A 22,982-nucleotide genomic window follows, 5' to 3' on the forward strand; every position below is an offset into this window, starting at 1 on the left:
TTTATGCTACTATTTGTTATTTGCGTCTTTTCCTGATTACTTAGCTCTGTGTCCCTACAGTTCTATTCACATATCAAGAAAAAGCTGGCACACGTTACTGAATACCTGCTTTCACATCGCCATGACAACAGCCATTTATGCAGGAGGCATAAGCCTGACCAGCTACCCAGTGGTTTGTCAAGCAGTAAGTGATGAATTTATTCAGTACCCTCATTTTTACTAGTGGTATGTTTAAGCTTGATGTCTTACCTGACTGTGAAATGTGACAGGTGGGCATCGCCCTGCACTACTCCTCGCTGTCGACCCTGCTGTGGATTGGAGTCAGTGCCAGGGTCATTTACAAAGAGGCTGTGTGGAGAACACCACGGGAGCCTGAGGGAGAGTCTCCTGCTCCACCTACTCAGCGACCTATGCTCAGGTCAGTGAGCAAGCCACAACTCACCTTCACCCACTTCCTGCACTATGAGATTGTTGTTTGCTGTCAATATGATTTATGTTTTAGACAGATGCGGTAGGGCTTTTGCATGGCCACCCAAACTGTGCACCATCAAAGTGGGTCATTGTGCCCAACAACTAAAGTCCCTCTGTTTTTGAGAAAACCTTGGAGTGACATAACAGAGTATTGCTGTCAGGCAAAAAAAGCTATAAGCCAGTATGAACTCAGAGTGGGGGAGGGGAGGAATGTATGAAACCAACATAACAGAAGCAGAGGGGTCGTCATAAATCTGAGCAGGATGATTCAGGGGGTGCACTGTCTTTTCAAATATCCCCTTCTATTTCTCCTCCCCCTGTGATCCTGAAGCTGCGATCATACACTGACCTCGCTGACCCTCCCGCTACCCCTTTGTTGCCCACTCAGTCACACAGGATCAGGCTGCAATAAATCACAGGCTACTGGAGCCTATACTGACCCTTCTAACACTCTGCCCACTATGAGAGTGAAGGATCACACAGCTCTGTTCAGATTATAGACAGCCAGAGAGACATAAAAACAGAAAAAGGAAAATGACACAGACATGCATAATTTAAAAACATTGTAACAGCCAAAGGTCACATAGCATCCTGTGGCACAAACAAGAACTGCTTTTATTTCTGAAACTGCAGCTGGGAACTTGTGTTTGATATATTTTTCTCTATTATTCAAGGTTCTATTTGATAGCTGGTGGAGTTCCTCTTATCATTTGTGGAATCACTGCAGCTGTCAATGTCAACAACTACGGTGACAACAGCCTTTAGTAAGTGCTTCTCTTTTTTTTTTCTTGAACTATTTGGCTATTTACTTTGTGTTGTTTTGGTGCTGAAGTGAATAATTCTGTGTGATATGTTGAACACAGACGTGTCCTTGTTTTGCACTGGACCCTCCTGACTCTTTTTCTACCTCTTGCAGCTGCTGGCTGGTGTGGCGCCCCAGTCTGGGGTCTTTCTTTGTCCCTGCTGGCCTAGTGGTGTTGGTGACCTGGATCTATTTCCTGTGCACTGTGTTTCGCCTGAGGCACCGTGTGGCCAAAGAATGCACAGGAACTACCCTGTCCACTCCTGTGACTGAAAGCCAGCCTGCACTGGCAGGAAGCACTAGCCTCCTCTCCACAGACTCAGCGGTGGGACCTATGAACCCTGCTGTCGTGCCAGAGGACCAGTACTCGCTGAAGACACAGTTCTTGGTGCTGGTGTCAACCCACTTCCTGTTTGTGGTTCTGTGGTGTTGTGGAGCCATGGCAATGTGGCTGACAGGGCACACTAGCTTGTTGTTTAGCTGTCTCTATGGGATGGCTGCCACAGTTCTGGGGGTGTTTCTGGTGGTGCACCACTGCTTTCGACGTCTGGATGTGCAGGCTTCATGGATGGCATGTTGCCCAGGCTACCGCCGCTCCCATCCTATGTCTACTTACACGCACACCTGCACGACCGGGAGTGGAGTGCAGACCTCTGAGCAGGGATCGCAACTTTTCATCAACTGCCATCCACCAGTTGACTCTCATAACTCCTCATCAGCGCGGTCATCATCCACGCCAAGTGGAATCAGCAGTGTGGGCCCCGGGCCTTCCAAGCTCACCAACCTGTTGCAGGTGGCACAAGACAGTCCAAACAACACTTCACGTGCCCCTGTGGGTAACAACACCAGCACCAGTACTGACAACACCACCAAGCCAACAAACAATGTTCTGCCCACCATTAACTCTGCAGCCCCAGTGCATCCCCAGAGAAGAAAAGTGATAAGCAGAACTAAACAAGGAAGCAGCCAGTATCACCATCGGAGTGAGGGCAGAGGTCACTATCGTCTCAAAGCTCTAAGGACTGCTGGTGGTGGGGGCAGCCTGGGAGCATTAGGACCCACTGGTTTAGAGCACCTCAGTTCTTCGCATGTTGCTCACAAACAGGCCACGAGTGAGAATGGCAGCATCCACCATAGCCTTTCGGAGAACCAGGCCAGCCCGCTTACCAACGGGAAACGCCCTGGACAGTCAGTGCCGACCAGCCCTTCAGAGGGAAGTGATGGGGGCAGCAGCGGGAGTCGCAAACCCTTCCCCCTGCTGCCTTCTATGGCCAGCAGAGCAGCCATGCATGGCGCTCAGAGACGATGCGCCAGCAGAGACAATTTGAAGCTGGAGCGAGACACTAAGCGCTGCTCCTACCCTTTGAACAGTGTCACCACCACTGTGCCTGGGGCCGCTGCCCTGAACGGCACCCTCAAAAAGACAGTGCTCGAGCTGGAACAGGACATGAGTGGCACAGATCAATCCCAGAGCTCCGTTGGAATGAAGAGTGGTTTGTGGAAAAGTGAAACCACAGTGTAACCTATACTTATATGTGAACTTCTATGCATGGCCTTAATGGACTAAAATGATTGGGTTATGTTTTTAACGGTCTCTTGATTATAATAATTATATAATTTAAGATATAAAATCATTAAGGCATCCAGGACGCTAAACTGGTACTTTTTGCCTCTGTAGCATTGAAAGAGTTTGCTGTGAAATGGTAAAAAAAAATGAGGCAGGTTTTTTACTGTCATTCTCAAAGATAAGACACTCATTTATTTTTAATCATTTCACAAATTACAGGATATCTCTGGAATTGACATATGATGTTGATTTTGGATGTCTAATGAAAGCTTTACTGTTTTAGTTGTGATTTTTCTATGCATATCAACTATAGCATGAAATGGAGTGCAAGATGATCCAGTTCCAAAGTGGATCATGCACAGATATGCACAGATATGCATTTAATCTGTGGACAACTTTCACCCTTTTGTTTGCTTCAAGTAATTGTTTGTGTGGGTTCATACATGTTTTTGTATGTTCTGTGTATGTATGCGTGTGTGTGTGTGTGTGTGTGTGTGTGTGTGTGTGTGTGTGTGTGTACGTGCGTGCGTGCGTGTGTATGTATGTATGCATAGACAATAGGAAGGCAATTGCATGACTGTGGCTGTACAGAATCTCTGAGTGAATTAAAAAAAAGATATCAAGACTTTTGAATATATGCTAAAAGTGTTTGTTTTATTTTTTTTGCTAAGCTCCCATCAGCACTGACACAGCTTCCCGTACCAAATGCCTTCAGAAATAATAAAAACCAGAGGGGAAAAATAATTGGCTTTTTTCTAAACAGTCACTTGATTCAATTTTCACTTCCAGCAGAAGTCATTTTCTGGTCTAATGCGGGAATGACTGCCCCCTCCTGGGTGGCAGAGAAACTTTTCAGTTATTGTCAACGATCTGAGATTCGTCAGCCGTGCAAGTCTGACAAATCTCACAGGTTTTTCAATGACAAATGTGTCCAACCCATACTGACATAACAGTAATCCGTCACACTATTATTTATTCATAAAAATGTTTCAATGAGTATCCACAAAACACTTTTCACGCATCAAAGGCCTGACCAAAAAACATCACAGCATGCAGATCATAAGCTTTTTGAATTAGGTAAATCAGAATGTTGCCTTCACATTTGAGTAGACTTACAAATGCCCCTAGGCCATACTTCTGCTTATTAGTCAATTTTATACACTTGCAATTCAGGAAATGACATGAACAGGAAATAGTGTTTCTAAATGCAGCTCATTGTCACTGTTTTTTTCCCTTTGTTCTTCGTGAGGAAGTTTTCATGAAATCCATAGATTTGTTGTTACTGTCAGGTGTTAGTATGGTCAGTCTGTTGAGCATATATTCTGTGTGCAGTGTAAGCTTTTTTGATCAGTGCCGATCAGGAAGTATTCAGGATGTACACATGAAAATGATCATCTATTCCATGTGACAGTGACTTGTACTGAACCTCTTATTGACAACTATAAACATTGAGATAGACTTGTCTTGTTCATGACTCAGTATATATTTTGATGTCATTGTTTTCAGGTACTTCATGCATCTGGTGTCATTACTCTCATCTCTGTGAACACCTGCTTTTAGTATATATTCTGTCTACTGAATGTTATTCTACTAAAACATTGAGTCTGTGGAGGGTAAGCTACTTTTTTCATATTGCACAAGCCTACAACAAACAACAATGCAAATGTTCAATATGTTGCCTTAGCTTCAGCCCCAGTAATGATCAACTACTAAAGGAATATTGCTCTAAATCAATTTGCTCGCTACCATCTTGATGAAAGCCCGGTGGACACATCAAGATGTGGATACTAAGATGTCGATGAGAGACAAAATATAAAGTGATTTCATCCTGCTTCGTTCTGGATGACTGGATGCATTCATGGGTTCACATTTAAGCCATCTGACATAATTGCATCAGTTCATAACCTGAACATTGTTCCTGGAGCTTCTGCAAACAACACTATCCTCTTACCAGTTCTTGTGAACCAAAACAATTCTATTTTTATACTTGCATATCCATATGCCTGTTTTTTTTATTTTCTATTGTTATTTAATTTCCTACACAGGATACAGTTTTCAAATCTGGCTTTACTTCATTCATATTTTTCAAGAAGCCCCATCAATTTATGTATATTCTATTCTTTAAGTGCTAAATTAGCATCACTGAACTCAGTTCAGTGTAATTTGTTGTCCTGTTAAAGTCTTCTATTGTTCTTTTTTATCAGTGGCCTATTTAAGGGTCAGCGACGTCTCAACGACCGCCTCCACCGCCGTCCAATCACTGACAGAGTTACAAGACGGACTGAAATATTAGCCAATCAGGCAGCACAGTGAAGAGTATGGGCGGGAACTCTTAACATCAGGGAAGTGAAATGTTGTTACATTGCGGAGGCAAAATAAGGGAACTGTTTTCATGAAAAACCTCTTAAAGAAATTAGTCGCACCGCAGTAATTTCCCTGGTTGGTCGGTGCTAGCGTTAAGTTGGTCAACTTAGTGTTAACTCAACTTTTTAGAGTCTTAGATATAGCGTTACGAAGAGGTACGCATTATGACATCAACCTGAGCTTCCTGAACCGAAGCCTGGTAACCTAAACCTACAGCTGCAGAGGACGGAGAAGGTAGACAAGAGTTCAGCAGCAGGTTAGCCAACAGCCCGCAGTAGTAAGCTCTTTAATAAGACAACTCGGATTAACTTTTGGTAAAAGCTTAACAGGCTTTCGGAGATGTCTCTGGCCGACCAGAGCCAGCAGTGGTTCCCTACGAGTGTCCACGTAACGGTGCACCAGGCTCGGAACCTGCGTGCCAAGGGCAAAAATGGCACCAACGACGCCTACGCCATCATCCAGGTGGCCAAAGACAAGTTTTCTACCTCTGTGTCTGAGAAATGTGTCGACCCGGTGTGGAAAGAAGAGGCTTCGTTTGACCTGCCGCTCTTCCACCCGAGCAACGGGGAGCGCTGCACGCTGTACATCATAGCGATGCACCGGGCTCAGGTGGGGCTCGACAAGTTCTTGGGTCAAGCTGTGGTGAACTTACTGGATCTGCATGACAACAACCCCAGCAAAAAGACAGAGTAAGTGACTACTGCTGTGGGCCTAACCTGTTTCAAACTCTAGCATGTTCCTTAAACTGTTCCACAAAAGGCTGAGAACTCATTTCGTATTAGGTGTGTTTTTCCCTTTGTTTATTACTTGTAGTAGTTATGATCTATACAAAGGTGTCCACTAGTTCAGGCAAACAAAGAGTTGTTTCCCCCTTTATTTTCTTCTCTAAATCCAGCTTCAACCTTAGTTCCAGTTTGTTTACAGTGCAGCATCACCACAGAAAGGCTCTGCAAACTTTACAGAACGGAAGTAGTCAACAGTCTGAGTGTGTGGGTCTCAATTTGAAATTGAATAGGTGGGTAAACAAACATTAAGTTGGTCCCTGACCCCACCATATCCCTGGGTTTTTATTGATCTTCATTTGAACATACTAACTCTATGCTCCTGAGGGGTTATTGCTAAGCAGACTTGGAAGAAGCAGGACCGCTCAAAACAATTTTTGATAAACCTTGTGAATGATTTTGCAAATGTATCTTGTTGTTAATGTTGGAATATCTAACTGCACGTATGTATAAATTGTGAAATGCAGCAGTGAATTATCTATCCATCCTTACATTTTGTCCTTCTAATCAAGCCAGGTCTAACTTCAGGGACAAGTAGAGACACAAATTAACGATGCAGTCTTTTGATGACACTGTTTTACTTAAAATACAGAACACTTAAACCAGTCACGAAAAACACAATTAACCTTAAACGATAACAACGTGATGGAACCTCTTCTCCCTTCTTCCTGTTATCAGTGTCTTAAAAGAAAAACAGAAAACTTTGGAGATTGTGGGTAAACAGTCCAAGATTATTCTAATCTCAGCACTTTTCTCTCCGGTGAATCAACCTTAATCTTTGGCTGACACTTTTACGTCATAACTTTGTAGCTGCCTGCTGGCATCTCACATTGCTGCTGTTAATCTTGCACATTCCTCGGGGCTGTTTACTAGCTTTACCAACTAACAAATGCGTCTGCTCACACCCACATATTTCGCATGATGACACATGGTTTGACGTAGCATGGGTGTGACAGGAATCAAAAACAAACATTGAATTGGTGTTAAATTGGATACACGCACCCTTTTATGTAAGAGTATTTTTAAAGATAGAGATGGTTTAATATATGGACTCTTGAGTTCTAAATGTGACCTTTGGTGAAGACTGAGTGAGGCTGTTAGTTCCCAGTTATCGCTCTACTTCGGTCAGCTTTGATACTAGTGTGACGTCATTCACTTGGTTATTGTACAGTCATATCTGAAACGTTATCTTGTGTTTGCTCAGTAAGTTTCAGACACTTTAATGGCAAAGATCATTCCATGAGCTGTCCTGTCCATGTCTGAACTCCTTCAGTCTGCCTGCTTGGCTCAGTCCCTCTGTCTCCTTTAAGATTCAATATGCAGGGTATTGGATGTGGCTGTCTTCGCCTTGAAGCATGTGGTGTTAGATTACTGTCCTGCTGACAAAGGGTGTGACATCGAGGACTTTGTTATCCAGCTGAAAGGGAGCTTTGCCGCTGCCTCTAAACATAATACAGTGTATTCGAGAAGAAAATAGGTTAAACAGTGCGGGTATATTTGAGCTTGTGTGAGAGAAGGAGTCATTTATTGTCACAGATGATCAGACATTTAGACATTCAGGTTTGGTGTGAAGCGATTTACGCTTGCTTTGAGTTTGCTTTGAGTGCATTTTATAACAAAGAGATTATTTTCATAAAGTGTTACCAGTCACAGATAATGTTTTATGGCTGCAGCTGACTATTAATTATAATATTGATCAATCAAGGGCTTATTTTCTTGATCACTCATTTGTTTGGTCTATAAAATTTCAGTCACAATTTCCTTAAACCCAAGTGGACATCTTCAAATCACTTATTTCGTCTAACCCATGGTCCAAAACCCAAATATATTCAGTTTACAATTACTTAACAAAAAGCAACAAATTCTTACAGTTTGGAGACAAAAAAAATGTAATACATTTTATTAAGTAGATTAATTATCCTTCAACCAATGTATGTGTCTGTTGAGTTACATATTGGACAGTTTTTGCAGAAGGTTCAGGTTATTATTTCTGTTCAGACACATCAGCCACAATATTTGTTTTGTAAACAAAGAACAGAGCAGTGGAACTAAAAATATCTCCCATCCACCAAACATGAGAATCACCTTCATAGAATTGAAACTATATGATCTTATACTTTAGTCTATAGATGAGTTTTAAGATTTGATGTTATTACCCGATCCTTGAAAACCTTTGAAATGTAATTAAATGTTAGTGTGAGGTGTCAGTGAGTGTTAAACAGATATTTTGGGGGAATCTATATTTTACAGTATTGACACCTCTTTACTTCATAGACTGACTCCACTCTGGTTTAAATACAGTCTCTTGTGTTAATCATTAGACATGTAAAGAGAAGTGCCCTTGACAATTAACTGAGGAACCTGTCCAGCAGGACTGGTGAGAACGTGCATCGGGTACGGCCCTGTATTTCTATGCAAACAACAGAGCATGGCCACCCTGGTCGTCTGTTAATAACTTTAATAATTCATTGTCTCCATACTGCCAGCTATGTTCCCTTCCCTGATGTAATAGACGTCGACAAGACAAGAATAGCCTCTTGATTGGCCTGAGGAAGTGTAATCTCTCTGTCCTTGTGGTTAGACCTAGTTAGCGATTGTTTGACTTGGCATGCTTGGTCTAGGGTGGGAAATGAGAAATGTTTGAATTAGGCTCAGTGTGACTTTCAATACATTACGTACTGCGTAGCACCTCCCTGCATGTTTGAAAGTGTTTGAGGAATGTTGGTTCACTCCCATGCTTGTTTCCTGGCTGAAGATTCTGCCTGGATGTCTGACACAGTGCATGACACTAAAACGAATGCTGCAGCAGTAAACGCCACATGCACTTCACATAGCTGTCTGGTTAATGCCACACAGTGTTTTGTATTACAATTCAGTGACGGTTATGTTCGCTGTACCTCAAGTTATCTCACACAAGGTTAGATAGAACGTTAGAAGGGCCTACATCATATTCTACCAAATGATCAAAGAGGAAATCACACTATTATAATTCTCTTCACTCAGTCAACACAACACAAGTTATTAGACTGTGATTTGGTGCATTCTGTTACATCTAAGACACACAAAGTGAAAATGCATGAACTCCTAATTGGGTCATTTATTTTAATTCCATGATTACCTCTATGAAAGAGGACGGGGGGGCAAGTGAGGCAGAATCCAGAGCTGTAAATCGTATGGGACGATGTGATGCTTCATCATTCTTTTTAGTCACAAAGTGGTTTACAGTCCATACTCTGCATTCCTCAACCTCATGGAGGTGGTAGGTTTATGACCAGCAGCCTAATGATACGATGAGTGAATGATGGATGTCTGGACATGTCTGCAGAAGATTGTCAGGGATGGATCGCCCATGAACAAGAGGGGTGATGTGGATCAGAACTTATGGCCAAATGCAGAAGACGGGGTTGATTGTCTCAATTGTGTTTCTACTTTTGAAGCTATCCTGTACAAATATGTATATTAATGTACAGTTTTGTATTACTTTACTAATTGAATTGTGAAAAAATTGTGAAAAAAAACAAACTGTAAGTGACTGAGTTGGTGGGTTCTGCTGTGGAGCCGAGTATAAAATGGAAAGGCTTGCTATAATGGGCACTTCTGCTCCACTATTAGTACATTTAATAATAGCAAGGGCAAGGCTTCCATTGTACAAGCATGAAGTGTCAGTGTGTAATGACACTAAACGAGTTCTCCAGAACACTCCTACCTTTCCCTCGCCATCAATAAGTGCTGATTGTGTGCAACAAAGAGCACATGAGGGGTGACCCCGGACAAAGCTGTGATTGTCAGGCTTTATCTGTGGTTGGCATGTTGCTCCCAACAGGAACTGGAACGAGCTGTACACACGTTAATGACACCTATCTGTCTCTGGTCTAAAGAGACACACATTTGAAGCATTTGATGTCCTAGCTATTAAGAACCAGTAAATGATTTGCAGTATGTTGTTTTTGTGTTCATTTTTTTAACCCATGTGCCTCACTAGGGATATTATTAGCTTTTAGTTTTTTTTCTAATTCTGGAAGTTCAACCTTAGCTCCTAATATAAGTCTATAATAAACTCGGCTCCTTCAGGACACAAATGTCCCCACTGAAACCTCAATTTTTGGATCCTGTGGCTATTGCAGTATAAAATCATACATTCTATTATATCAGGCTTTCAAACCCTGGCTTCAAAACTGTAGTTTTTATTATTTTCAACCAAATAATCCATTTTCTCATGTTTACTTTATGGGGCAAATGTATGCTATTATCCTGTTTCTCATTCAGGTCTCTGCAGCTGTATTATGGAGCCCTGCTGGCCAGTTTACCAAATGTATTCAACTTTGTAGAGGTGCACTGTATTTCTGTGGCTACATGCAAATGTCTGTGACCATAGGAGCCGAGAGCAAGTGGTGCTCATGGCTTCAAAGTGATCTTGTTGGCTAGTTGTGCTTTATTTCTAGAGCAAAATAAGGTAGTAGTCTATTAGAATATAACTTTGAATGGTAATAATAGTTTAATAATAGTAGAAGGTAACATCTTTTAAAGGGTAATAGGAGTAATAAAATATAAACACTAATGGATATTTTACATGGCCTATAAATTAACTAATACAGCATAAAAGATGGAAATGCTTCAATATTGTTGCTATATACTGTCAAAAAAATACAAAAAGCTCAAAATAAAGGAGTAAATCATCACAGTTGAGATCCAGAAAAAAGTGACTGTTTTTTATTTCTGCTTGATAAATAAATAAAACTATTAATTATAAGTTTCATTTTACATAGCGGAAACCTGCATCAGAAACCGTTCTTTAACGCTGTTTCATTTGCAACTGGAATATTATTTCAACTAGTTCCTGTACAAATCGACTCGTTTCATACAGTTTATAGAACCATGAACTATTTATCTTAATACGTTAAAATGTAAAAAGCTTGTCATTTGTTCTCCGGAAATCCCAATGTTCTTGCAAAAACTCCATCTTTAACATCTGATTCCTTCTTTCTGTCCTTTGCAGTTGGTTCAAGCTGGTGGACAAGAGTGGAAAACAGGACAAGGTGCGAGGCGAGGTGCTGCTAGATATCCAATTCATGAGAAACAACATGTCAGCTAGCATGTTGGACCTTTCTATGCAGGACAAACCGCGCTCCCGCATCTCCAAGCTGAAGGACAAAGTCCGTGGGAAGAAAAAGGATGGCTTCTCTGACTCTGCTTCAGCTATCGTTCCCTCTGTCAGTAAGGGCTTCACAGACAGCGAGGGAGAGGCCGACGCACAGTCACTCAATCAGTCCCAAGGAGTGAAAAAGAAATCGAAACTCAAAACCCTCTTTGCGCCCAAATCAAACTTGCAGCGTAACATCTCACAGTCCATGTCGACGCTGGGGACTCTTCCAGAGAAGAATTCCTCTCTCAGTGGCAGCCGCTCATCTGGCCTTAATGTGGACTCTCCTGATGGTAACCTAACCTTTCTATACTCTGTATGTTGACATTTCTGTTTTCCCTCTGCAGCGCAGTGCAAGTTAGATAATGGTGTTTTGCATGTCAACAATGTAAACATGCTTCCTTGTCTCTCCTCTCACAGTTAAAAAGAAATTCAAATTCCTGGGACACAAGCGAACAGGCAGCTCTGACAGCAAGCACTCTCTGGGTCCTTTCTCCCTGCTGGGTCGCTCCAAGCAGAGCAACAGTGACCTGAACAACCTGTGCATCAACGGCAGCCATGTGTACGCAGAGGAGACGGATCCCCACAGTGGATCGACTCTCAGTCTGAACAGCTCAGGCCAAGGATCTGTAGAGGATGTCCGCAAACACACCAGAGAAGTCTCTGTAGATTCCTTTATTAGTGTGCCTGTTCCCTCCCACAAGCATGAGTCTACGGATAGAGCAATACTGGAGCAACAGCGCCATCCGGAGGAGGAGGAGAGAAGGCAGGCAGAGGAGAGGCACACGGCAGAGGCCAAGAGGCTGGAGGAAGAGGAGAAGTACAGGGTAGAGGCCAAGAGGCTGCAGGAGGAAGAGGAGCGCAGACACCAGGAGGAACAGGACAGGAAGAGACGCTTCCTTGAAGATGAGGCGAAGAGGAAGAAACAGAGAGAGGAGGAGGAGGAGGAGGAGCGACGCAGATCCGAGGAGCTGAAACAACAGGAGGAGGCCTCCATGAGCGACAGGCTGTCGTCTCTGTTTGGAATGATCAGAAAGAAGGAGGAGAAAAAAGAGGAGCTACCCACAACAGCTCCTAGCAGCAATTCAGGAGATCCTGATAAACCGATCTCCCAGCCCTCCTCCAGCACGTTTGAGGACATTGATATTGGCAATGAAACACCAGCTGATCATCAGAAATCCAGCAGCAAGCCACAAACCCCCTCTGCCATGGGCTTCCTCAACCGTACTGCTAAAGTGTCTGCAGTCAAACCCAGGTAGGCCTTCTCCTGAAGTTACTCTGCACTAATGTAATACATGTAACTGTTATGTCAGTGTTATGACACTGGGGTTGCTGTTGGTTGCTTGTAGGGACATTATTCTTAGACTTGTGTGACTGGAATTTGAATCCCACCATCAATAGGACTGCAAGTGCAACTGCACATGCTATTGTCCTTTTGTTGGTATGTGCATTTTATGCAACTAAAAAAACACTAACAGTCCCTTTGCCACACCCCGCCCCCTGCTGCTACTCCATCAAGCTCTCAGCTACCATAGAGTCTGCACTGTCACCAACTGCACTCCCTGAATAAATTTGATCGAATTTCTTGAAAAATGAAAAAGAGAGAAGCAGACAGAAGGGTCCACAATATGTGTTTGAAGGATATATCCAAGATGTCGAACTGATTCAGCAGCAGAATCAGTTTAAAAAGAGAAAGATAAAAGCTAACAATGAACCACCACATCACCTGGCGATCGATGCAGAAGATAATAAAATTCAGGAACTACACTGTTCCAATGTATTCTCTGTCACGACCATTACAAAACAAAAGCAGCATGTGTATACAGGTCAATAATGTTTTTTCTCGTCTTTGTTATCCATGCTCAAGTAAAAGACGCATGTCAATTAGAAATGCTATTGAAGAAAACCAACACACTTGTGTCAGATGTTCACCTTGCACCATCTCTGTCAACACTTAAACTTGGGAATTCCACAAGTTTCCGGGTTGTCTATGTAGACTCAACCTTGCGGCTGTCTTGAATGACCAAAACTCTGAATTCCGTCCAACGGTTGATGGACCAGTTTGACCAGTTTGGCCTCAGTGCAGATGAGAATCTGGGTGTGGCTTGTGCTTGTCAGGTTTTTGTGGAACAGGTTGTATACTTCCCAGAGCTCATAAGGAGTGACTTGTGTGCGTCAGTGTTACTTTTCTTGTCGACGTCTACGGTGATTGGAAATTAGATTTTCTTTATAGTTGTTTTTTGGACTGGATCTTTTATTCTTGAGTCATGATGGTAAGGGGCGTGTTCTTTCTATTGTCATTGATGCAGCAGTAGTCCTTGTTTTCAAAAATGTTCGTTAGATGGCAGATAGCCTTGGGGCATTTAAAGTTGCTTGTGTTATTTATTTGTGATGTTTTGTTACATTTTGATGCCATGTTGGAATACCTAGTATAATCTTAGTGGAATCCTCTTGAAGCAGAAATGTTACATTGTAGTCTTTTCATATTGGACAGTCAAAAAAAAATTCAGAAACCGGAACGAAAAGACATGCGACTATCAGAAGTTCTGTCTGTAGGTTGGCCACTAAGATTGAAAAGTGGACCATTTTATGAACAATTTTGTCATAATTAATGGCAGCGTTTAGGAAAGTAGTTAAGACTAAATATTGAACTGTCTAACAGATAAATTATGTGTGGTTGTAGATGGGAATTTAATAGTTTTGCTTGTCAAATTGGTGATGGGTTGTACATTGGTGGATATGACTTTAGTTATTGTGATGGTCACACTGACCTGTAGGCCTTGTTTTCACTCCTTGGCAGATATACTCAATCTCTGGAGTCTGAGCCCGCTGACTGCCAAACAGTCCCCAGTCAGCTGTGTCCTTCCCCAGCCACCTCTGAATCCACCCTCTCTAGTGTCCCATCTGACTCCCCCGATACTTTCTCCCGTCTCCACTCATCCCTGGCTCCACCGAACATAAGTCAAAGCCCGCCTGGTTCCCCCCGTGGAAGCATAGAGGATTTGTCCACAGGATTTGTGCGATCTTCACTCATGGCGGACAAGAAAAGAAGAGCCCCCGTGCCACGCTTGTACACAACACATGGGGCCCAAAATGGAGGAAATACTGGTCCTGTCAGAGAGATCACGAACCCTGCATATGTAGAGAAAGATGAACCACAGCCAGGCAGAAAAATGTCTGTACCACTTCCCGATTATGACACCCTATTTCCTCACAAGCGACACGGAGTGCAAGGGCACACCCGATGGGACCATATAATCGCTGAGGTCAATCAGAAACACATGGACTTTGCAGAGATGAGTGTGGACGGCCCAGAGGAGAATCAACCCAGCGCTGGGTTTTCAGTCCCACAGGAGAGTCCTGCTATGAGGCATTACCAAACACAATCTCAGCCGACCAAACCCACGTCATCAAAAAAAGCAGCAGCCCCAGCTCCCCCTAAACCTGTAAACACAAGCAGAGAAAGAGTCTCAGAAATGTCCAGGGATGGAGCAAGGAGGGCGTTACGTCCACCTCCTGCAACACAAGAACCCAGATCAGCTAGCCACATGGAAACAACAACACAAGATGGTGACAGAGAAGTGCCAGTCACTGTGAATAAACAGGCACCCACAGCCAAACCCAGACAGAGGGCTAGTGGTAAAGAGCCAGTACAGCAAGAAGACTTTGCTGTGACACCAGTGGTCTCGGACAAACACATGAACAGTAACATCCAAACTAAATCTAGTTCAGGCATGAGCAGCATCGTCACAAGAGGCAGGCAGGCAGAGTTTGACCCATTCCCCAGTACTGAGCTCCTCTCCAAAGACCCATGGGCACAGCTGAAGCCGAACCAGGAAGTAGATCCCTTTTCTACCGGCAGTGTACAAAGAGAGCAGAAAGTTGAAGATCGGGGAATGACCCCGGGCGATCTTGATAACATTTTTAGTCAAGAGAAACAGACAGATTTATTTGCTGATTTTAATGGCAGCGATTCAAACAAACACAGCGAGTACATGAAAAAAGATGAAGATTCAAATCAGGTCAGTCCGGTTTTCCAAAGAAAGAATTCACCGAGACAAAAACAAAGTCTTCCGTCCACAACTCACTTGGATAATAAGACTTCCAAGTCTCAACAAGAGCCTGTATATAAAGAAGAACTGACCATAACCACAGCTAATCAAGTTCTCTCCGCAAGAGGTGTCAGGGATGGGTCTATCACACCGAAGTCTCCAGCTGTTGGGAGAACACAAAGTGAATTTTATGGAAGCGAAGATCAATTTGGAGCTGAATCCTTTGGCTCTACGTTGACTTCCTCGGAACCCTTCAATGTAGTTATAGAGGAAGTGGAACCAGCATCTCCGGCAGGAGGTTTGTCTGGGGAAAAGGCACCTTTGCGGGCGTGGGTCTCACCCTCTGATGTTCAGCCTGTCAGTACTCAGAATAGCAATGAAGGTGGGCTAGCCTTAACTCCACGCAGGTGAGATTGAACAGGCAATTTACAAAGAATGCATTTGTGGACTGTTTTATATAGACTGTGTATATGGCATCTGGCTTTCTGCTGTTGTATGGGGAAGCAGATAAGGTGTTGGGATTGGCCTTAGGTGAGACTATTTTGAAAGCTTGTGGTTTCGAGGCATTTCATTCATTTTTAGTTTATTTCTGAATATTGCACACGGATCAGAATGGAATGATGTGGAAAATGAAATAGTTTTTTTTCCTGATGTTTCTGTGTATATTGTACTTACTTGCAGTAATTCTTTTGAGGGCGTTACAATAATTGATGTGCTTTCTTTACAGGCCTCATCCTGTGAAGCCCATGAGCTCAGAGAGCCAGCATCCAATCAGCACCACTGCTGTGAAAGAGATAAAGGTCCGTGAGAGCACACCGCGGAAGGCTCAGGTACTGTTTTGTTGACATTCATGACAAACTGGGACCAAAAAAAATCAACCGATTTGTTGACATAGCGCCTCACAGGAGGAACACAATACATCAACTTTTTTCACTATGTAACCTAATCTGCATTACTCGCATCTACGAGCCAACCTTTTTTGAGTTAGTACTTGGAAATGATCCACAAATTTAAAATATTAACTTCATTAACAACAGGCAGCTTCAAAGTTTTTTTCTCATCTGAAATATTTTATGAAAATATTGTTAATATTGACCTGGAAGGTTAATTCCTCTCCAACATGCTGCGGCAAAAACTTTGACCATGTGATGTGAATTAGTTTTGTCAAAAGTTAAATATGTTTTATAGTGCAACTAGGATAACAAATACATCCCTTAACAGTTCAATATGTATTAAATCGATGCTTGTACTGAATTCACTGTTCCTCATTCCCTTCAGGTGGCAAATGCGGTGGATGGTGGTCCTTTCACTCAGCTGACACAGGAAGAGTTGATCACAATGGTGGTGAGGCAGCAAGCCGACCTGTCCAAGAAGGAATCTAAGATTGAGGAGCTCGAGGAGTACATCGACAACCTGCTGGTACGCGTCATAGACGAGCAGCCCGGCATCCTGCAATCTCTTAACTCTGACAAACCAGAGTAAGCTAATGGCTGCTGGCAGAACAGAGTCCCGCTTCAGGACACAGTTATGTTTGTTGTGCGTTTGTACTGTTGTCGCTGTGTGCCGAGAGATGCAATCTCAATGAGGGTCGTGGAGCATTATGCACTTTCTTAGTTTCAGAGTCAAATTAGTTTGAGAATGATGGAAATTTGAATAACACTTCATAACTAGTTGGGATGCACAGATCCAACTTTTTCAGTACCGATACCTGGGCTTTGGGTGTCGGCCGATAGCGAGCACCGATCGGATACCAGTGTTAAATGAATAAGCTCTATGCCTCACAGGGAGGAAGTGACGCGGATCATTCAATCAGGCTTGACTTAAACATTGCTTTCCTAACTTTATGCATTTGTTACAAAATGGAACAAATGAACACATGGATATAAATGTAGTTTATTTTATTTATTAAAAGAATGGTACCAGATAGCAGCCCATTGTCACAGATACCAGATCCAGCTGAGTCAGTATCGGACCGATATCTGATATCAGCATCGGTATCGGTGCATCTTTAATAACAAGCAAGTAAAACGTCTTTATATGAGCAAATGAATGTATTTGTTTTCACACTATGGTACTGGAATTTGCTTTAAAAGTAATTGTTACATGAAAATCAACATTTTTACTAATATATACCATACTTGATAAAACTTGGGTGGAGCTTTATTTGATACACTAATGATGTTTTTTTCAAAGATTATTATCTGGCCTTTTTAACTCTTTACACTGGGCTTTGTGTAAGTTATTTCTGTGCAATGAATGATGATATACATAACCTTAAACAACCATCCAAATTCAAGATTAAGTTTGTTTGTATAACAAGAGCACGTTGACTTTTACCACTGAAATCTTATTTTGTGTTTTCTTTGTTGAACCTTTTGACTTGCATATATTTTTTTTATCCATTCATTTAAAAACATTCCTGCACCGTTTAACTCACCACAGGCGAATGTCAGCTGGTCTTCCAGTCCTTACAAACATATTGTGCCTATTTTTGCTTCAAAGAGGTGTTCTTTAGAAAACCAGCAATAAATAAAAGCAAGCAGCTGCTATGTATTCTGCGTAGATTGAATTGCACGGCAGCAGGTATATTGTTTTTTCTTTCATGTGACTGTTATGAAGCCTGTGTACATTGTTTCAAATATTATGCAAGTAATAGCGCAGAATCAAACTCTTCTAATAATAATGTGAGATTTTGATCACTGTGGTCTTTGTGCTGTATTTGTTAAGTGAAAACCAAATATAAAGATAAACAAAAATAAATAATCAGAGAGACAGTAATCGACTCAGTATCAGTAATAACCAACCAGCCTTGTCTTTGTATTTGAACTACACTAATAAATGAACATCTATGCCTTTTATATGACGATATTATTTTATCTTTTTGCAGCAACTATAGCAATATTAATCTTGAGAATGTACAGACCTGTGCCTTCAAAACGTTGTGTGAGTTGTGTGTGATTTGCCGGATGGACAGTTGTTGGCTACCGCTCTTCTTGTACTGGAGTGAGAGCTCAAAGAACATGCAGAATGTACAGCCGGATGTCTGTTGACGTGACGATAATGCTACAGTCCATGTAAAACCTTTGAAGGAAGTGACGCTGAGCAAAATGTGGTTTTATTTTAAATAAAGACACTAAATATTTCACCACATTCTTTGTATCTGTGATTACTTACAATTATTGTATGAACAGTTGTAAAGAAATATAACCTACATATGTAATTTAAATATTAATAAACATAATTGTCATCTAATAAGCACTCAAACAGATACATATTGCATCGACAACTGCAGTTGTCCTATTATATATCACATAAACATACTAGTAGCTCTCACATAATATGTAATATAGTCCCACACCAACGAGAATAATAATCAAATGTTGCCAATCAAACTTTTTTTATAAACTTACAATAAAAAGAAAATGAATTAGGACAGAATAGTGGAAATACAACTACAGTACTATGTATTTATGGATATTAAATACATTATATTCCCATGAAGAAAAAGAAAAAGCAATGAACTGATTCTACAAGCACTGTGTGTATTTAAATCAAAGAAAGTATTAAAAGACAGATAAGCATTCTGTTGGTTTAGGTCTTTTAATGATATCCCTTGACAATAACAATATAGAGAATTTTACCAGCTTCATCCTTCAAGTTAATTAAAAAAAAAAAAAAATGTATGGTCCAATGCAAAAAATGATCATGTGAAAAAAGACATTTCAAAAATAGATAAATTGAACTAATAATTTACAAATGGGAGGCTACTCAATGTATTGTATCAGTACAAACACAGTCTTAAAGGGAAACTCCACCGATTTTACACATCAATGCATGTTTACCGGTCTTGTCACTTGAGTCAACGTTGGTTGGCAATGAAGACTACAAGTTTGAAAATGAAATGAATGTAAGAGTGTGGATATAGAAAGAAGTTATTTTACCAGACCTCTGTAGCCTGCTCTTAATCTCTGCTTGAGGCTGGCGGTTGAAGGCAACATTAGTCGTAACAAGTTACACACCCGAAACTCCAACCTAACTGTGGTTGAGCTGCATTGTGGGTAATGTAGGTGCCAGGTTTTCACAAGAACAATGCGAGTTAAAAAAGTAGATATCTGATTCTGCTTCATTGATCATGATCCTTTTTTTTCAAACGGTCCATTGTGAGTCCGACAATGTTATATGAGGGCAGTGCTAAATTGGTGGAGTACTTTTTCTGTCCAAAGAAGCAAGGATTAACCAACAGCAGCCCAAACCACAGGAGCTTCACAAAACCACGCTGGCGGTGGCACCGTTATTGCCCGAGATTCCAATGCGACGGCGGCATGTAAATATTTTGCGGAGCTCAGCGCGGAAGCGGTCATGTAGCCAGGCGTAGAGGAAAGGATTACAGCAGGAGGAGCTCATTGCACACAGGTGACAGAGCAGCTGAATGAGCAGAAAGTACCGCTTATCAATCAGGTCAATGTCAATGTCACGCAGCACATTGAACACACTGATTGGCATCCAGCAGACACCAAATGCTGCCACCACCAGGCTCACCAGCCGGAAGGTCTTGCGTTTGCGCATGCGCTGAGCCTCTGCCTGGCTCTGGGTGTGGTGGCCGGGAACGACACAGTTCCGCAGTGTGACAGAGATGCACAGGTACGAGATGCAGAGCGCCGAGAGAGGCAGGACGTATGTGATGAAGAGAGTGCTGTACGCGTAGGCCAGCCGCTCCCTCTCCTGGCCCATCCAGAACTCCTCGCAGATGGTGAAGCCCTCATTCTTAAACTCTACATGGTATGTGTGAGCCACAGCTGGAGCCACCAGACCGCAGGACAGCAGCCAGATCCCAGACAGAAGGTAGGTACACGCCAAGACTGAGATGCGCTTTTTCAAAGGATGAACTGTGGCATAGTATCTATAAAGAAACAGAGTAGCGATTGGCCTACATTTGTTTTTACCAGAGTAAGATTAGGTCATCCTTAGATGCCAAACATGAGTTAAGTAAAGAAGAACAGCATTCACAAGTCATCACTTTCCAACAAACAAATTGTTTGCTGTGTTGGTTAGCACAACAGATAAGACAGCTTTAAAAACATCCACAGAAAGGTAGTAAATTCCAAATTGACAGTGTCAAACAAACAAATTATATAAATCATCTCCACAAAGGTTTCATAAAATTAAAATCCAATTCAGCTCTTCCCCTGTATCCATGGTGAACAGACAAAGCAGGATTTGGGGTTCTGGCACACAACTTAGTGTAAAGAGCACAGACTCGTAGAGCACTGACAAATGGAGAAAATAATAGTCTGATAGATCATCCTCCATCCTTCCTTCAGCCAGACGGATTTATAGATGGAAAAACTCAAAGAAAAAGGTTATTACACAATATCGGTATAGAGCTGTGGAGGATCTGTAGTTTAGTTTTTCTCTTTACAAAGAGATAAATGAGAATGCACCCATTGACCAAGCTGAGACACTCCAGTGCTATGGCCTCCAAATAGCTTACATAAAAGCTCTTGACGATTATTGACATATTTACAATACAGTTCACAACTTACATTAGATAATTCCAGGAAGACTTAGGAAAAAAAAAAATTGTCCTACAAACTCTGAGTATGTAAGCTAAATTATTTTCAGAGCTGGCATAAAAATCCACTCCATCCAGGTTCTTTCGTATTTGATCTGCCTCTGCAATTTTGTGCAAAAAGAGATAATGACACTCGTATTCAGTAATTGTGTAACCTATTATTGCTTCATTTATATGTAGATCATAACAGGGTGGCTATACAGTAGGTATGAATCAAAGTCAAAGTCAGCTTTATTGTCAATTTCTCAATGTACCTTCTCTCCAGTCCAACATATAAAGTGAATACAGATAATAAAGGGAAAAAATAGAAAAACATTGAGACAACATATGAATAAATGCCTCAAACTGAAAAATCCCAGGGGGATGTTTTTAAAGTTTGTCCACAGTTCTTACCTGTCCACACCAATAGCAGTGAGAGTGAAGACTGATACGTAGACCGTCACAGGCTGGATGAGGTACACCAGGTAGCACATGTAGCGGCCAAACACCCAGCCGTGTGGGTTGAAGGCATACGCCAGTGTGAAGGGGACACATGTGGCACACATCAGCATGTCAGAGAAGGCCAGGTTCCCAATAAAAAAGTTGGTGACGTTGTGCATCTTACGGGTGCGGCATATGACATAGAGGAGCAGGTAGTTGCCAAAGACGCCCACCAGAACCACCAGGGTGTAGCAGGGAATGATGAGCAGCTTGAAGGACTGCAACAGCTCTACACCCACAAATTGGGGGCTGCGCTTGGAGGAGCCGTTCTGCAGCGCCACTTCAAAAACCTGACTGGTGTCATTGCCATTCACCTCATGCATCATGCATGGGGGGGTGAGCTCAGCTACCCAGCCGCTGCCTGTGCCCTCCATCCCAATGGGCTAATGTCAACCTTGGAGGGGTGAAATCATGAATACAATCACATACAGTGCAGGTATTCAACCACATGCAGTGAAACATCACTGCCAAGCCCAAGAATAAACTGAATGACTGATGAACATAAATTGTACTGCATAGACACGTTTATACAGATGTCCATTTTGAATGCTGATAAGATCTACTGTTTAGTGAACAAATTCTTCTGGCTGCTCATAATTCTTGTCTTTGTGATGACACAATTTCCAGTCCTGTATAGCTCCAAAGGGAATATCACTGTACTGTTCAGTCTCTCTTGGCAAACTAAATGATAAGTTTGACATCTTAAATGAGGTTATTGCTGTAGACATTGTCTTTCACTGTGAGACAGGTCCTTTTAGTTATTTCATCAGATTTTCAGAACTTAAACAGAAACAATGAATATCAAAGCAAATTGTCCTCCATGACTCAGACCTGCTATGCCATGGGCTATTATCTATGCACTCTACATAGCCCATGTGCAGGGTGTATGTGCACAGCACAAATTGTATTGTCTACAATTTACATCGATTCAATGCAATGATATTTAGCTCAGCTGGAGACATATGACATGTTGTGGCAACATGACTGCATGAGAAAATACAAGATTAGTGCATAAAGGTTGAGCAGAGGGATCATGAATTCACTCCGCGGTGGCACACTTTGCAAAGACTTGTTGCATTTTGAATTTACCATTAAGATCGAGTGAATAAGTAATACCGTATAAAAACATTGTGTTTTGTTGTTAGACTGTTGAATCTGTAACAACCGACTCAGGATCACATGTGCAGTTTTGTAAATAGGTTGTTGTAGCTATTTCTTATGTTATCTCAAAACTATTGTCTCTATATATGCTCCGTCTGATTTGACGCCACAATAATTGAAGTCTGAAATCACTTTCACATTATAGCGTCGCACATACAGGGGGATCAGCAGCACAACTAACGCGATTACAGATACAATAAACTATACAATGCACGTATACAGCATAAGTAGTCAGACAGAGGAAACTGTTACATTTGATTCACACACTCGTCATTCAAATAATATAATGATTCTGAAAACAAAAGGCTATATTACACATGGAAAAAAACATATATATTTATATTATGAATTGGTTTCAACATCACCGTATAGGCGTATCCCTTCTTCCAAGCAGGATAAATAGTGATATCAAAAAAACAACCATCGAGGCATTACAAATATTCACCAATAAAAAATACCAATCATCTAAACTCAAGCATACTCGAATAAGAAAAGCGTTTTAAAATGAAATTATACAGAATTGACGCATTTGTTTGCTTCATCTCCATCTTTCTCTTTTACACTCAAATATTTGCAGCACTGACTTTTAGT

At 41.7% G+C, this 22,982-nt stretch overlaps 3 protein-coding genes across 4 annotated transcripts in view; 2 read left to right on the plus strand and 1 right to left on the minus strand.

Moving 5' to 3' along the window:
- The window catches only part of adgra2 (adhesion G protein-coupled receptor A2), a 37,530-nt gene extending 33,232 nt beyond the window's left edge, over positions 1-4,298 (plus strand). The window contains exons 16-19 of the mRNA XM_068703804.1: positions 61-184; positions 270-418; positions 1,146-1,235; positions 1,388-4,298. Coding sequence (XP_068559905.1) covers positions 61-184; positions 270-418; positions 1,146-1,235; positions 1,388-2,795 — 1,771 coding nt within the window. The 3' untranslated portion in view covers positions 2,796-4,298. The remainder of the gene's footprint in view (positions 1-60; positions 185-269; positions 419-1,145; positions 1,236-1,387) is intronic.
- An 889-nt stretch (positions 4,299-5,187) lies between these two features.
- Positions 5,188-18,328, plus strand: rab11fip1a (RAB11 family interacting protein 1 (class I) a). Of its 2 annotated transcripts, XM_068703674.1 has the most exons (6): positions 5,188-5,893; positions 10,983-11,419; positions 11,547-12,381; positions 13,927-15,585; positions 15,906-16,008; positions 16,457-18,328. In XM_068703674.1, exons 1-6 carry the CDS (start codon positions 5,544-5,546, stop codon positions 16,658-16,660), a joined length of 3,588 nt encoding a protein of 1,195 aa, XP_068559775.1. In that variant the 5' UTR covers positions 5,188-5,543; the 3' UTR covers positions 16,661-18,328. The 2 variants fall into 2 exon arrangements, with proteins under 2 accessions (XP_068559775.1, XP_068559776.1); XM_068703675.1 differs by lacking the exon at positions 13,927-15,585.
- A 1,113-nt stretch (positions 18,329-19,441) lies between these two features.
- On the minus strand, positions 19,442-21,607 carry prlhr2a (prolactin releasing hormone receptor 2a). Its single transcript, XM_068703948.1, has 2 exons — positions 21,144-21,607; positions 19,442-20,078 (listed from the first exon to the last, which is right to left on the minus strand). Exons 1-2 carry the CDS (start codon positions 21,602-21,604, stop codon positions 19,442-19,444), a joined length of 1,098 nt encoding a protein of 365 aa, XP_068560049.1. The 5' UTR covers positions 21,605-21,607.
- Positions 21,608-22,982: the final 1,375 nt, after the last annotated feature.

This window comes from Cebidichthys violaceus, unplaced genomic scaffold (genome assembly GCF_023349555.1).
Source record: "Cebidichthys violaceus isolate CVI_PGR_0920_01 unplaced genomic scaffold, fCebVio1.0.p SCAF_9, whole genome shotgun sequence".
In the NCBI taxonomy this organism is placed as follows: Eukaryota; Metazoa; Chordata; class Actinopteri; order Perciformes; family Stichaeidae; genus Cebidichthys; species Cebidichthys violaceus.

What these genes read in the sequence shown, in the direction of transcription:
- rab11fip1a (XM_068703674.1), top strand. Translation starts at nt 5,544, where the DNA reads ATGTCTCTGGCCGACCAGAGCCAGCAGTGGTTCCCTACGAGTGTCCAC. An exon ending in TAATGTGGACTCTCCTGATG is followed by an intron (nt 11,420 to 11,546) that starts GTAACCTAACCT and finishes CTCCTCTCACAG; the next exon opens with TTAAAAAGAAATTCAAATTC. An exon ending in CTAGCCTTAACTCCACGCAG is followed by an intron (nt 15,586 to 15,905) that starts GTGAGATTGAAC and finishes CTTTCTTTACAG; the next exon opens with GCCTCATCCTGTGAAGCCCA.
- prlhr2a (XM_068703948.1), bottom strand. Translation starts at nt 21,604, where the DNA reads ATGGAGGGCACAGGCAGCGGCTGGGTAGCTGAGCTCACCCCCCCATGC. An exon ending in ACTGCTATTGGTGTGGACAG is followed by an intron (nt 20,079 to 21,143) that starts GTAAGAACTGTG and finishes GTTTCTTTATAG; the next exon opens with ATACTATGCCACAGTTCATC.